This window comes from Camelus dromedarius, chromosome 17 (assembly GCF_036321535.1).
Source record: "Camelus dromedarius isolate mCamDro1 chromosome 17, mCamDro1.pat, whole genome shotgun sequence".
Taxonomy (NCBI): Eukaryota; Metazoa; Chordata; class Mammalia; order Artiodactyla; family Camelidae; genus Camelus; species Camelus dromedarius.
In genome coordinates, this window is record NC_087452.1 from 48448562 (window position 1) to 48465104 (window position 16543).

General features: G+C 38.4%; 1 protein-coding gene across 7 annotated transcripts in view; it reads left to right on the plus strand.

The window, feature by feature from the left end:
- SLC4A7 (solute carrier family 4 member 7) overlaps positions 1-16543 on the plus strand; it is a 111777-nt gene that overhangs the window by 60503 nt on the left and 34731 nt on the right. For 6 of the 7 annotated variants that reach the window (XM_064496824.1, XM_064496822.1, XM_064496820.1 and 3 more), the window contains exons 7-11: positions 6033-6148; positions 8208-8365; positions 9393-9480; positions 11299-11445; positions 15162-15268. In XM_064496824.1, the coding sequence (XP_064352894.1) occupies positions 6033-6148; positions 8208-8365; positions 9393-9480; positions 11299-11445; positions 15162-15268 (616 nt within the window). Of the gene's footprint in view, positions 1-910; positions 1271-6032; positions 6149-8207; positions 8366-9392; positions 9481-11298; positions 11446-15161; positions 15269-16543 lie in introns of all 7 variants that reach the window. The other variant, XM_064496826.1, reaches the window with a different exon arrangement.

A 16543-nucleotide genomic window follows, 5' to 3' on the forward strand; every position in this document is an offset into this window, starting at 1 on the left:
TTGCTAAGAAAACAGTGTTATTCCATTAAGCTACTCTTCGTTGGAATAACCAGGTGTTGGACGTATAGTCCACACAACCTTTTGAAATGCTCTAAACTTGCTTCCTTGTTGCTGCTGTTGGTAAGAAATACTTTATTCCTAGCTAGTTAAATTAAAGGTGGTATATATTTGTTTTAATTTGTCTGCTATATTAGAAATGGAAGCGTATTTTAGGACATTTATTAATATCGTTGGATACTGAGCTCAAGAATGCATATCCTTTAAGATTGACATTATTATGCTCCTCTTTTGAAAAAGATTCCTGTAACTCGTCTTATGTTTTGAAATTTTACTTGAGAGTGCTATCAGAAGGCGTTGCCCTGTTATTAACTTTATAAAGATTTGCTATCAATTTTAAGTTAGGAATTATTAGATACCATTAACGTGGCCTTTTCTTGTGAGAGAATCTGTAGCACTTCAGTGTAGAAAAGATGCACTGTGTATAAGCTGTCAGTGCCGGTAAGTTCTGTTTGGGCTTCTCTTTCTTGGATTATTTTTGTGTCCTTATTTGCTCTGTCCTTTATTTAAGCAGTGTCTTTTCTTTGATATTGTTCTTGATTTTAAATCCACACTGTTAGGCGTTCTCATGACTAACAGAATATTGTGCCCGCCACCGTCTGTCATTAACGTTGCTTTTTATTTTTTGTTTGGATTTTTGGGTAAACCTCCGGAGAGCTCATTACAGTTTAAGCAGTTTTTAATGACCTCCTAATATTTAAAAACCTGTTTGCTGTACTAACCCTGACAGCATGGATCTGAAATTCTGGACCTTTTCCACAGCTTGCAGTTGACAGTGTGAGTTGCCGTTCCTGTGTCTCATTTGCCTCCCGCAGTGAATTTCATCCTTTCCCATTTGTCTGTTTTATCTCAGGGGAAGGCCTCTCGGCCTCCCGCCACTCTTTGCGAACAGGTCTGTCCGCCTCCAGCCTTTCCCTGCGAGGAGACTCGCCTTTGTCTCTTCTTCTCAGTCATCTTCTTCCTCCTTCGCGAGCTGGAACCCCCGCGGGCTCGAGGTGCGCAAGCCCCGTACCCACCCCTCAGAGCAGCCCTCCGTCCAGCCCCAGCGCCGGCCGCCTGGACTCCAGGAGCTGCCGGCACAGTCAGCTGCAGGTGCTGGTGTCCCCTGCCGCTGCCGGGGTGCCCACCGTAGTCATCCACCCACCCGAGGAAGACTTAGAAGCACTGAGAGGCCAGGAGCAGAAGGATGAGGAAAATGCTGACGTGACTTCAGGCAACTATTCCAGATCCTCCCCGTGTGGTGCTTTCTGCCTTTGGGTCTCTTGCACTTGGAATGCCCGTCAGCACAGAGCTTTGGCAGCATACATAGAGAATGCTTTTAATTTATCTTGACTTCTGCATGGGTTTTTTTTGTTTGTTTGTTTGTTTGTTTTTTCTTGATAGTATATTATAGAGAAAGATAGCATTATGAAAAATGTTAAGTTTTAAAAAGATACAAGGAAGACTACCCGTCACTTAAGCCCTTTCAAAAACTTCCACTGAGATTTTACAGGTCACCGTGTTTGAGTGGTTCCGAAAAACGTCGATGTTTTTATAAGTAACCTTTTAATTGGCCATGATTTTAAAAATGGTGGCTTTTCTCGTGCAGTTCCTTCACAAGGCGAACGAACGCGCTGGACGTACATCATAGAGGGGATGCGCCTTTCGTCTGCTCTTCGGAGCTTTTGTCCAAAGATTGCAGTTATGTTCTGACCTTCCTAACGGAAGTCGGATTGAATGTTCGTTTTCTCATTTGGTCTCCGAGAAGCTTGAGGCTCTCTAGTGACTGCCTGGGGTCACTGTCATTTTAAGAGTAGTACCATGTTTTGGAATAGGCTTTAGTTGGCCTTTGTTTCATGCCAATCTTTAATCCAGATCCACCTTGAAATTTTCAGGACTAGAGTTCCTGTAGTTGTGGCTAGGGTATATTTTGTACGTGACTTAGAAAAATTATTTCTTTGAGGTTTGTAACTCATTTAAGGATAACTGTTTATGATGATAACTTTGGTTCTTCCTGTTATTAATTATATGTACATTTATACGTCTGCATCTTTCTATTCAGTTCATATAAAGAGACTGTGTTTTACTGACAGCTCTTTAGGTAGCTTTTTTTTCCAGTGACTTTTAACGACAGCTAGGCATCAGTGTGACATAGGAATGCTAAGTAGTGGCTTTAATCACATTAGTATTATCACATTTCTGTATGACACTGATCGTATACCACACTTCAGTAGTAGCTCATTGTTACGAGATTAGCCAATTTCGTGTGTATAAAGTTTTGTGCAAGTTAGGTGGATAGACCCATTTTTCAGAAACAGACTCAGAGACTCAGACCCCTGGATTTTTCAGCTACTAAGGGACAGCCCAGGTTCTCTGGCTAAAAATCCTCTTGTTCCTACCACTGTATGACCTTCTCTTTATTAGCTTTATCCAGACATACCAAACACATTTAATCAAAGTTTATTGTAGTTGCCAAGAAAGACGATACTTTTAGAAGTGAAAAATTGACATTTTGTGGTTCAGTCATTGTAACATTAATTATGACAGTACTAAGAGTAACCATTGCTTCATCGTTTGTTACACACACAGTGATAGTACTTTTCAAATATCGTATTTCTGATTTGTCTAACAGTTTGATGAAGTCATGTTATTGTTTGTAAAATGAAGACAATTAAGACTTAGAGGTGTTACGGTCATATCATAAAGGGCCCAGGCAAGGAATTGAACTCGGATCTGCCTACGACACAATCTATAGTATAGAATTTCGTTCTAAATTTTAATAATTCATGGAAACGATATAGAATAATAATGAGGTAACTGAACAAAAAAGGAGAAAAAAATACCTAGAAAAATAACTACTCAGAAATAATGAACGCTTTTATTTTAATTAAAAAGGACCAGCAAGATTTACTATTTTTCTTGAGCAAAAATGACTTTAAAGTTACGTCCTTGCATTTGTGTTTAACTGGATCTGTCAGTAATACTGACCATTTCTTGTTTCAGCAGCTTCTGTGTTATTAATAATAAGGACTCTAAATTTTATACAGGAAGGAAGGGACATACAGCTCCCACAATGGTTCATTAGGTCATGTTATTAAGAGGCTAAAAAGAGCAATTAACTGAAAACTGAGGAACACAATTAAAATTTTTCCCCCTCTGCCATAAGTATGCCATGAGATTTATCAGCCTTTCTGAAGAAAAGAAATTAGGGCGTAGGAAAGAGGGGGAATTTCCAGGGACAAGAGATCTCATAATTACTGTTAAAGAAGATATCTGTAGAAGGAATGTAATTAAAATAACAGAGGTAGCCGTCTGTTGGCCTCTGCTTAATTACCTTTGGTGCTTAAAGCGCCTGGAAACTCAAGGTGAGTTTTCTTGAAGTCTGATGCAGAAGATAGCCTAGCATCATTTTTGAGAGACTGATGGACTGATGTCAGAGATTTTTGTGTCATGGGGTCATGATGTGTGAACACCTGTACTTTAAAAAAAAAAAAAGTGATATTTCCCATTAGCTGTATTTTGGAGAATAATTATGTAAAAGAAGTAACTCATTTTTAGCATTTGTAGCTGTCTTCTGACTCGGTGTCTCTCGCCCTTGGCACTGTTGGCGTTTTGGGCTGGACACTTCAGTGCAGTGGGGGGCTGTCCTGTGCCCTCTACTAGGGAAGTTTAGGGACAAAGGTCACAGAAGAGGCTAAAACAGTGCAAGGTGAGTTGTTTTAGGAACTAGTTTTTATTTCAGAATTGTTTCATACTTTCAGAGAATGAGCACATGGCTGAATAAGTTGGTTTTGCTTTTTATTCTGAGCTTTTTGGGTCACAGTGACATCCTAGGGGGGGTGTGTGGCAGCCTCCCCACCCCCAGCTGCCAGTACACTCCCCAGCATGACAACCCAAGATGCCGACACTGCTAGGTGTTACTGAGGGGTTGCGGGGAGGATCTTCCCCGGATGAGAACCACAGCTCCAACTACTTCCCAACTTTTAATGACAGAAAATCCCAATATCTTTGATTTCTCTTTCTGTAGGTACATTTGCAATTTTGAGGAAAAAATAGATGGGCAACACAGTAGATTTACCAGCATATGATTTTTTAAATCTCAGCATTGATTTTATACACACTCATATGTGCTTTTTCTGTTTCTTAATGCAAAGAAATAAAATCTGTATGAGTTACCTGTGCTGATGGGAGTTTTAATTTGGGGGAATTTACTCCTTTACTCATTTACTCATCAGAATTAAATTACTCATTTAATTCTGAGCACTAGGAGTTTACTGTTGGAGCAGGAAGCCTTCCTTTACCTTTTGAGGAAGTAGCTTTAACTTAGCTGAGATCAGGACATACTGCATAGAGAAGACAATGGTGGAAAAGTCTAGGGTGTGCCTGGCATGCCAGCTGTAGCAGGTTCAAGGTGACCAGGTAAGCCGGCTCTGTCAGTGTTGAATCGCCCATCGCCTCTCTCCCCGTTCCTCCTGTGTCCTGCCTTCGCCCAGGAGCCTTCTGCTCATCCCACTCTTCTCCCAGAGATCTGGTGGCTGGGACTTTTGGGTCACAGTGACACCCTAGTGAGGGAGTTTAACAGAGAAATGGGTGTCCCAAAGGTGGTCTTTTATCGCGTTTAAGCAGTAAACTCAAATGACTGAGTTTCATTTATAAGTATGTGTTGTTTTCTATTAAAATGGAAACTCCACTGGATGCGTTGAGTACATCAGATGTGCTTAAAATTTTGGAAGTTAATTACCAGTATTAGCTTTAAAGTTTATAGGGTCTAACCACAAATAGAGTTTACCTGAATTTCTGTGGGTCACTAGATTGTCGTGAGCGACAGAGTTCAAACTGAAAGTAAAGTCCGTTGTAATTGTCAAGTGCTTTTTTTCCTGTGATCCTCCGTGTTTTGGGTAATATTAATCTATAGTCTTGAACTAGAAAATTTTAGGTGTTTTGATAAATATAGGTACACTTAATGGTAGAAATCTGGGTTATGTCCTTTAACCTTTTTGAGATTTGGACTTTTTGCAAAATACATAGTAGTGGTAACAACTGGTCATATGTTACAGGGTGTTTTTAGGTTATTTTCTTGTTGTAAAATGTTGCTGCTGAATGTTGCGTGAAATGAGTCTACGTGTGCTTGAACATGTATCTACCGTTTGTCATCCAAACAAGCTAATTTAATAGAACATGTATCTGTCATTTCTAATCCAAACAGGCTAATTTTGTAAGTTTGTCCGAGTCTTAGAGGCTGAGTGAGTTACTTACGGTCACGTGGCTACAAAGTGGCAGAGTGCCTGTTTTAACGTAGATCTGGTGCTTATAAAATCCTTACTCTGTATTTATGTTGTAAAAAGAGTGAAAAAAAAAAAGAGTGCTATTTTATTTTAACGTTTCTTAAGAATAGTGACAACAGGCAGCACATGTGTTGTACCCAAGAGAAATGAAAAAGATTTTTTCTGAGAAATGAAAAATTTTGAGGAAACGATTAAGATTATGGAAGATACCAGTAAAATTAGTGTACATCTAGTTGGTGTGACTCTTAGATTTTCTGAGTTACCTTTGGGGTTTAACAGAAAATTTCTGCTGTCACTGCTCTGAGTGTGCTAAATGTAATTAGTAATTAGGCTTCGTTAAGCCCTGCAGTTCTTACGTATGTTAGATGCACTGAGAGTGGACTCCCTGAGTATTTACAGTGGTGATCAGACCCAGGTCTTCTACCTTCTGTGGTTGCTCACCTGTTCACTTATTTTCTTTTTGCAAAAGGCCACCATTTTTGTAAATGCCAATTATATTATTTTCAATGTTAAAGTGCAGAGCTTCATTACTGCTTAAAATGTGACTCTGCTCCTGCTGGAATGGTACTAACACTTGGCACTTTTTTTTTTTTTTTTTTAACCTAACACATTTGCTTGTAATAAACCATCACTTTCAGGATGTGAGCAGATTCAGGTTACGGAGCGAATTTTCTCCTTACTAGTTTGGAATTTGTCTGTTCTTAAATGCAGGTCTTTTGGCCTCTCCGCAGTCTGCCCCTGGGAACTTGGACAATAGTAAAAGTGGAGAAATGAAAGGTAATGGAAGTGGAGGAAGCAGAGAAAATAGTACTGTTGACTTCAGCAAGGTAATTCTGTTACTAACTCTGAATTTTCAGAATCACGCTCGCAATGTGGCTTTATTAACATGCATTGTAATAATTTTTTGATAGATGGTGCTTACATATCTGCATGTGATGCTTGTAATATGTTAATTTGAGGGAAAAAATTGTGAGAAAGGCAACACTCTCATCGCACTTGGATGATGTTATATCTTACTAGTTGTAGAAATTCTGACAAAAGAATATGTGAATAACACGGTATTCTCATCTGTACCTACCCGTAGATACGGTGAAACTTCAGTACCTTTTGAATTACAGTCATTTGTTCTGGAGCTGCCACCACTAGAAAGATGAATTCTGGGAGTGATGTTACAGCAGTAATGATTCAGCCTTTTCTTGGCTGTAATGTGATCCCAGAATTACTGTCTTTTGGTGTCAGTACTTTCCGGAATGTCGCTGGGAACGATCGGTGCTTCCCCGTGGGTAGGTAAAGATAAAGGCATGGTTTTAAAAATAACTCACCTGTCTCAACTATGGTTTTTAACTTTGGTCAATGAGTAATTTAGATGAAATAGAAAAAGGAAACTTATTTCAAAAGAACAGGGCGAAAAACTGTAAGTTCAAATTACAGTTGAGTTTAAAGCATACTTCATGAGGACTGCTTCTGTATAATTGATTTCTGTGGCCGTTGTAATTTTTTGATGATATTTGCTGTAGGATTCAATGTCAGACTTCTAACTAAATGTGATGATTTCAAATAAGATTCATTTTTCTTAAGCCTTTAACTGATTCTATGTGGCCATTGTAACTTTTTGAGGATTATTTGCTATCGGATACAATGTCAGACTTTGAACTAAGTGTGATGATCTCAAGTAAGATTTACTTTTCTTAAACCTTTATTTTATGATGCAAAATCTGTAAATCACATTTTGCAGAAAGGGGCTTTAAATGATGATTTGCGTTACGTCTTTGCTGAGTGAGCTTCATGCTCTGAAATGGTAAAAAAGCCTTGCATGCGGGACACCGACTGTACAGAAAGGCTGTTGTGCTGTTAATTCTTCGGTTCTCAGTCGATCATAGTTGTGCTGGCGCTTCAGCGATTTCAGATGCTACGTGTAAAGTGTTCAGTAACTAAATTGAAATTTATTCTTGTCAGATGAATCAGTCAATATGATTTACGCTGTAGATCTCCTCTAGACATGGCAGGTGCCGTTTGTTTCTGTTCCTCTGTCACAGTTTTACTTTTTTTCACTTGGTCTGTCCCTGTGTACACGTCCTTACCTCCTGTTGGGCAGGAGTCTGCCTCCTGGCACTGTAGTTGTGGCACACTGGGTGTGGCACTCAAGAAGCCCGCCGTAAGTGCTGGTTTTACTTTAATAGGTAGCCCTGTAAGTGGTCGTTTAGTGACTTGTGTGAACCCGTGCATAAATGAAGAAGTTCCCATGTTTTGATTTGGTTCATGACCTTTTCTTTATAATTATACACAGGCGCACTAAATTTGATCCTCCAGTATCACATATCTATATCAATAATGACTTTATTTTACTTTTAAATAAAAATACATTTTTTTCCCACTTAATGAAAATACTGGGGGATGCCCAGAGTTCTTTAAAATAAAAAAAAGGACTTATAAAAATACATAAAACCTAAAGGAACTAATTCATTTCTAAGATTAAACGATGGATAATGATTAAATGAAATTTTTAGCGCTGTGTATAATTTCCTGGACCATTGTTAGTTTGTGAACTCTATTTTTGTCTTTAATAGTTTTTACTCAGTAGTGCTATATGTACACTGAAAATGTTCTCTAGTTTGTATGTTCAGTAATTTAGATCTCTGAAGTAGTAAAGATTATTACAATAAAACAGTTGGGAGTATTGTTTGATAGATGTGCTCTGCTTGCTTTTTTGGTATTTGTCTGCTTCAGTCTTTGTATCTATGAGAATTTTGGCATTTCTACATCCCTTAGATCACCAGTTTTGATTAGCAAATAGTAGTCTTAAAAGCATCTTTTCTTTCCTATTTCCCTCTAGCCTTTTAAAAACCATGCATACTTTATTTTTAATTATTATTTATTTGTTAATAGGTTGACATGAATTTCATGAGAAAAATTCCTTCGGGAGCCGAGGCCTCCAATGTTCTGGTGGGAGAGGTGGATTTTTTGGAAAGACCTATAATTGCGTTTGTGAGGCTGGCTCCCGCCGTGCTCCTCTCAGGGCTGACCGAGGTCCCTGTCCCCACCAGGTAATGCTCTCCCGGCATGTCTGAACTCTAAGCCATTTTGTTCACTGGAGGAACATGTTGCTTTATGTAATGAATGCTCATTTTAATTGTCAATGTTGTCATTTCACCAATACTTTGACTATTGGAGCTTTTCTTTCTGAAACTGAGAACAAAACCAAAACAAAACCCACAAAAAAGCATCTTTTAAAAAATACGTTGTGTTCATATTTTTGTAAGAAGTTCAGAATCTTGGGAGCTTTGGTTTAAAAAACAGTTCATTATTGTAGACATACTGTGTGCTCTGTGCAAGTGGTGAAGTCAGAGAGAGCAGGTGGAATCCTTGCTCTGCCACATTTTGTGGAATAGTCAAGCCAGATTTCAATTTCCTAATATTTTATTGTAGTGTTGATAAGGATATAACTAAGTAGGAAGTTAAATAATTGTTATTTAATCACTATTGAGTAAATAAATAGTTATTTATTTTTAATAAATTAAAAATCAAATAAAAAGAAGTTTGATGTTAAATTTGGAGTTAGGAATACAACTGCTTTTTCCTTGTAAAGGGATTAGTCCCTTATTCACCGCATTGGTGTCCTTATCCATGCTGTAGTTTGAGGGACCATGGATTTCTTGTGCGTGCTCTTGGCTACTATATTAGGCAAAAGCGAGTACTCAGATGAGACTGGTATTCACTTTACTTACTAGTTTACTTTTTTCCATCAATACAGAGCAGAAAAAATTGTTTACTCAAAATTCAAAAGGGTATAGAAAGTGGGAACTTTAATGTAAAATGTTTAATTCTTTACTTACTGTTTTAGTCTACAGAAGATGGAAAGTAGTACCTTGATAGAAAGTTAATTTTGAATGCCTGTCTTAGTTTTGTGATCTGCTTTGGTCTGAATCCTTTTTTCATCCGTTGGTGTGTGAGGATGGAACAGAGGTCTGAGTGTTGTTTCCGTGTTTCTGTTTGCATGATTTCTTTCTGATTCCTAGATTTATGTGTGTATGTTCTTTATTTTTAAATCTGTGTGTTTTAATGTTTCCTTAGGTTTTTGTTTCTGTTATTGGGTCCAGCAGGCAAGGCGCCCCAGTACCACGAAATTGGAAGATCAATAGCCACCCTCATGACGGATGAGGTAACTCACATGCCCTGTGATGCGGACACTGATTATGACGTGTAAAATACATGCTAAACGGTAGTTTTCCTTTCACACTGAAGCTTAACGAACTCTCCGTGTTTGTCTTTCCTGTTTTATCTCGAATTCACTCTTCAACTCTTTGCCTTCGGTAAGGCCTTTAAGCCCTTTCTGTCGGGGCTCACTGGATACTGTTTGGTCTTCTTCTCCGCCCGCCGCTCCCCATTTGAAATTATTGACCATCTTGAAATATGGAAATTTTCTCCATCCTGGATTTCAGGATGTTGGAGCTTTCAGTTTTCCCCAGGACCGTGTCCTTTCCCCTTTTTCTCTGTAACCGCTCTCCTCCTTTTGCGGACTTCCCCTTTGAGCATGGCCTGCGCTGGTCAGGACTTCTGCCTCTGGGAGAGTTTGCAGTCAGGGGCTCATGAGACATCCCTCCTTTCTGTCCTAAGGTGCCTGAAACCCCCACACCCGAACCAGCCTCCTCCCTGTTCTGGCTTGGCCACCAGACCCTGGATGTTACCTCTTCCGTGTGTGCTGCATTTACCCTGCCCTCTCCTTTCCGCCTCCAGTGCTGCTTCTCAGGCTTGGAGTCTCCGACCTCTTTGGTGATTGTAGTGGATAATACGGGTCTTTCTCTTACGGTGTTTTCCTCTGTACCAGCAGCAACATTCAGATTGGAGTAAATAACTTCCTTCTCCATATGTGTCAATGACACCCTGTTGTATGTTTGTTTAAATGTAAACTTTGTACCGTTGTCTCAGGAGACCCGCCCATTCCAGCTCTGTGAAATCTGTGTGCCGCTGCGCATCACCCCTCCTCCCCCGTTTGCTCCGTCCACACCGGCTTCCTGTCTGACCCTCAGACGTGTTATGCTCATTGCTGCCTCTGGGTGTTGGCAGCTGCTGTTCCTTCTGCTGAGTGCTCTTCCCCCACCCGACCCCACCCCACCCCACTCCCTCGTGTCAGGCAGCGTTGCCTCCCCTAACGGACCTTCCGTGGCTGCCTTTTCTTCCCATCAGCTTCCCTTCCTTTAGCTCTTTATTTATACTGGAGCATGTATTCTGACCTGCAGTCACATTTTTATGTAGTTACATGTTTCACTGTCCTTCCGCCAAAGCTCTGGAGTGTAAGACCTTGCCCCGTCTGTGTCCACTGTACTGTCCACAGTGTTCAGACCCAGGCCTGGCACATAGTAGGCACCCAGGAACTGTCAATGATCAAATGCATTAATTATTTAAGTAAAATTGTTTGCATCCCCATGATTACTCCTTTAGGGTAAATGACATTAAACTGTCATAAAAGTGGACTGACATACCACGGTGTTATTTTATTCTGTAGCGACTTAGAGTATTTCCTATATCGAGTTTTCTCTTTTTAAAAATTGCCATGTCTTAACAAATCACTAGTTTCATTTCTTGTTGGATTGTTAGTTTTTGTAAAAATTTTTATTTATTATTGTTTTTTTTTTTATTTTGGGGGCAGGTAATTAGGTTTATTTGTTTATTTATTCTTAGAGGAGGTGCTGGGGATTGAACCCAGGACCTCGTGCATGCTAAGCATGCTCTCTACCACTTGAGCTATACCCTCGCCTCCCCCGACCCTGGACTGTTAGTGTTAATTCATCTGGCAGTACTAACAGTGGGCTGTTTCTCGTAGTTGTTACCCAGGGTGGGTCGAGACCTCTGGGATAAGAGTTTAGGTGATGGTCTTTATTGTGGACTTACTTATATTTATATCGAAAGTGGGTTATTGTGTAGAGAATTTTTTTTCAACTTTAAAATCCTTTTGCTCAATATGTTTCTTTTTCTTTAGATTTTTCATGATGTAGCTTATAAAGCAAAAGACAGAAATGACCTCCTATCTGGAATTGATGAATTTTTAGATCAAGTAACCGTCCTGCCTCCAGGGGAGTGGGACCCTTCCATACGCATAGAGCCGCCGAAAAGTGTTCCTTCTCAGGTAAGGATCCACACGTACATCTTTGAGTTACCTTTTTTTTTTTTTTGAATTTTTCACATAGTTTATGCCTTTTCCGAACTCAAAACCATATAAAGAAGCACACTCAGAAGTTGTGTTCCCACCTGGTCCCCTTGGCCTTCTCAGCTCTGGGCCCCCCTCCTGTGGTCGCCATCTGTTACTGGTGTTTTCTGTACCCTTCCTTCCAGGTTTTATTTGGCACTTGTTTTCTCCTCTTTCCGACCAGAAGTCAACATCCCACATGTACCGTTCTGCACCTTGCTTTTTTCTCATACAACAATTCTTCCTGGGGATCTGATCATAAGAAATCATAGAAATACTCCTCCTCCTTTTTCTCATGATCTGTTGTCGTGTTCCATTATGGATGCACCACAGTTCATCCTATTCCTGGGCATGGTTTGTTTTCGGTCTTCTGCTATTACAAGCCTTGCAGTATCCGTGTGCCGTCTGAGGCTTGTGCAGATGTGTTTGTGAGACAGAGTCCCAGAAATAGTCTCACTGGCTCACATGGGCACTTCTTTATAATTTTAGCAGATAACAAACACCAGAATCTCCTCTTACCGGGTGGAACTGTTTGGGACTCATTTTGGTGATGAATGACAGTGTCCGTTTCCCTACATCCTCGCTGGCACAGGGTGCCATCATTCTGGTATTTGTCAGTCTGATAGGTAACATTATCGTGCTGTAGCAGGTATTTTAATATGGTTTTAGTTTGCATTTCTCTGAATAGTGAAGTTGAATATCTCTGAATATTTTTTATTCATTGCCCTCTACCATCGTTTTGTCTCACACTTAAATTTCTTAAGATTTAAATCATTCGTTGATCCTTTTGAGTTTATCATGATGTATTATGTAGAGATTGCAAACAGTTTATCTTTTTTCTAAATGACTGGTTTCTTCATTTATTGAAAAGTTAAGCCTTTCTCTGCTAGATTGGTCATGTGGCCTTTATTATTTACCAAATTTCCGTATGTGTTCAGGTCTGTTTCTGGAATTTCTTTTCCATTGGTCTGTCTATTCGTGGACCAATTTCACGCTTTATTTTCTGAGGCTTTTTGGTGTATTTTAATACCTGGCAGGTCTACATTCATTCTTGACCCCTCTCTTTACTCTTGTCTTCCTGAATTGTCTTGGACACCTTTGCATATTTATTTTTTATATAAGCCATAAAATCAGCTTTCTCTTTACAGAAATAAAGTCTTATTTAAAAAAAGATTGTGATGGCAATTATATTTCTAAATGAACTGAGGGAAAATTGACATGTTTATAATATTAGGTCTATTTAAGAACATGAAATGTCTTTCCCCAATTGTTTTCCTATTTCAAGTCAGTTTTTGTGTCCTTAAGGAATATGATAAAGTTCTCCTTACAGGCTTCTTGGTGAGTGTATTCATAAATATTTTATCTTTGTTTCTATGCTACATGAGGTCTTTGTTCCGTGATATTGTCTGTTTGTTGCTTTTATGTATATGAGGGCTGTTTGTTACCGTGTATTTCTTTTTTATCTTGCTCCCTTCCTTAATTCTTTTGTTGTATGTAGTACTTTTTCAGTCATATAATCTGCAATAAGATAATTTTATTCCTTTTCTAATTCTTATATCTCTAGCATGTTTTCTGTTGTCAAATTGTATCGACTAAAATCTCTAATAGTTTTAAGTAATAGTTGACTTTAAAGGGCATTTCTTCATTTTTTCCTAACTGTAGTCAGTGTCCCTAGTGTTTCTCTCATTAAGTTCTGGCTCTGGTGCCAAAGTACACATGTTATCGTGTTAAGAAAGTACCCTAATTTCTGCTTACTGAAATTTTTAATATAAGTGAATGTTGAATTTTGTTGAAGGGCTTTTTAGCATCTCTGGAGATGATCATATGAATCTTATTTATCAACTATTATGGTAAACACATTAATAGGCTCTTTAATTTGAAAACACTCTTACATTGTTGGAATAAACCCAACGTGGGCTTTTAACTGCCCGTAGTGTATGTCTGATGTTTTATTTAAATTGTTTGCATCTCTGTTTGTAGTTAGATTGGTCTATAGATGTTCGTGCAGTTTTCACATTTTTGGTATCATCATTATATTTGTTTCATAAAAAGAAACTTTTTTTTCTGTGTTCTTCAGACTTTAAGTGGCTTGGAATAATTCAGTTCTAAACGTTCGGAAGACTTCCTCTGTAAAATTGTCTGAGCTTGCCTCTTGTTGGGTAGACCTCAACAACTTGCTTATTTCTTTGGTGGAAATTGGTTTGTATAAGCTTTCTCTTTTTTCTGGAATCAGTTTTGGGAAATTATATTTTCCTAGAAAGTTACCTATTTTCCTATTTTCTGGTGTCATTTTTGGGAAATCATTTTTTTTAATATACTGCCCATTTCATCAGGATTTTTCATTTATTTACATAGGGTTGTACTATGGTCTCTCTCTGTATGTGTCTATTTCTTATGTATGTAAAACTTGGAAAGTTGCCCCCTTGTCATATCTTTTTGTTGAGTGTTAGTAATGGTTTATTATAGAATTTATTTCAGTTCTCCTTTTTTAAAAAGTACATGGTGTTTTGTAACTCAAGTTCTGCTTTTAGTTGTTTTATTTTATTCCTTTCACTTTCCTTCAGGAAAGATTTTTGTTTTCACATTTCCTGAATTAAATGCTTAAATTAATTAACTTACTTTTATTCTTTTGTTTCTCTTAAGTTAACTACTTAATTTTCTTGAGTGATGCTTTTGCTGTATCCCATAGATTGTGATATATAGTATTTTTCAGTATATTTGTTTTCTAGAAATTCTGTAATTTTGTTTTTTCTTTCCCTTTTGAGCTAAGATGTTAGTTTTAATTTTGACATTTTCAACTGGTAATCTTAGGATTGTGGATAAGTTGTGCTGCTCTATGAATACTGAGTATGTAAACCAGGTAGTTTAAGTCTGTATTGAGCTAGAGCCCTTGCCTCGGGGCACCTCCTGGGATGAACACTACCCCCACCCCCTCCTCTCACGCCCCCTCCCTCCCCCTTTCTCTGTCTCCTTTCTGTCCCCCTGACTCTCGCGCCTGCGCACGCGCACTCTCACATGCCCGCGCACTCTCTCAACATACGCGTGCGCGCGCACACACACTTTTTTTTTCTTTTGGCTCAGCGACCTCTGACATTTGGAGGTAACAAAAGCTCACTCAGGTGAGGGGGAGAAGATGCTTTGTCATGAGGATAGTACTCTTGAATTTGGAATAAAATTTAATGGGAAATTGACTTTTACGAAAATGTGTTTAACAGCCCTTGCGCTATTTATATCTGAAGGGAAGTATTTTAATAAAAGAGAAATGGCCTTTGCTTTTTTCCTAGTAAAATATATTTCTCAATAGTGAACATGAGTAAGATTTTAAAAATTCTAGGTGCTTTTTTGGGTATTTGTGTTCATGTTGGTGAGTGGTAATTTGAAATGATGTGTGTGAATGTTTTATGGGATATTTGATGTTAGAATATAAAGTGGAAAAAAGCCAATCGTAAGTTTAAAATATTAACAGAGACAAGACACTGGATTCTGTTTCAAAGTGCAGTTTCTCTAAAGTGGAAGTTTATATTAGGAAGCATTTATTTATAGGAGTACCGGTTAGATATATAATCAATAGATCTCATGTTCCCTCTGATTGAATATGCTCTCAGCTTTCTCAAAGCAGAATTCTGAAAATGTGGTGTTTTTTTTGTGAAATGAAGGAAAAGAGAAAGATTCCTGTATTTCCCAATGGATCTGCGCCCAGCTCGGGTGAGACCCCTAAGGAGGCCGCCCACCACGCTGGGCCTGAGCTACAGAGGACTGGACGGTGGGTACACTTACTCGTACAGTGTGGGTTTCTTTCGGGGGCTGGGGCTGATTTAACGGAGAAGGCAAAACCATTATTTTTCTTTGCAATTATTTGGAAACTAATTTTGTACAAAAAATGTGCATTATTGGAGAGGTATATGATGTTAAGGAAAATTAATATGCACTTTAAAATAGCTTACTAGAATATTTTGGGTTCTGTAAACCAGGATTTAATTTAAAATGAAAATATTATGCAGCATATGTTAAGAATAATTTAATTGTCTGTACAGAAGCTTCTTGAGGAAAGTGTGATGTCCTATTGCAATTCTCATATGAAGTTAGAGAATTATGGGAACAGAGAGGAATTATAACCCATGTGTTGTTGTGTGCGTGCTTAGATGCGAAACTCTTAAATGAGCATTATATCATGAGGTAATGTAAAAACTCGACAGACAAGCAGAATTAAACCTTAGTAAGAATCTCTGGAAACCTAGTTAGAGAAATTGTTGCAGAAGTTAATTTTTAGAATAAAGAATAGAAATATAGCCAGGTACAAATATTGTCTTAAGATATTTTGTAGAAGTAGGAAATGTTGTGGTATAGCTGATAGTGAAGAACAAAGCATGTGGATACTGATCCTGTTTTGTCCCCTGGTGGTCGCTACAGAACTAAAAGATCTTGAATCTTAAATATTTATTTAAAAAGCGGGACACATTATACAGGATACCTCAATTCATTGACTAATATATTACTCTCTGTGTATGACAGAGAGTAAGACTCTGCCCCCAGGGGAACGATGCTCATTTAATTTGAGCTCATCTTCTTCAGACTTCAAACTCAGATAAGATTAGTCACTGGCAAGTAGCAGACCAGGCCCCCACTGCTCTCAGGGTAACCCAAGAACCTCAGATAAATTATTGATTTGATGATGTAGTTTCATTATCTAGACTATCATTGGCACCTTTTTTTTATTGCAAATTGGCACTTTGTTTTTGTTTTTTTTTAATGGCGGTGCTGGGGATTGAACCTAGGACCTTGTGCATGCTGAGCAGGCGCTCTGCCACTGAGCTATCTTCATCCTCTGGCACCCTTTTTTTTTTAAATAGCCTTTTTAATCTCCTGTATTATTTATAGGATAACTTCTTCCAGTCTTCAATGTTTATTTATGCTTTATTTCAGTATTAACTTTGTAAAAAGCTAGAATGGCAAAGCTTGAGACATCTAAAAAACATTTGAAAGCACAAGATTAATTTTTTGGTGCATTTTTTTTTCAGTAGGGATTTGAATAATTATA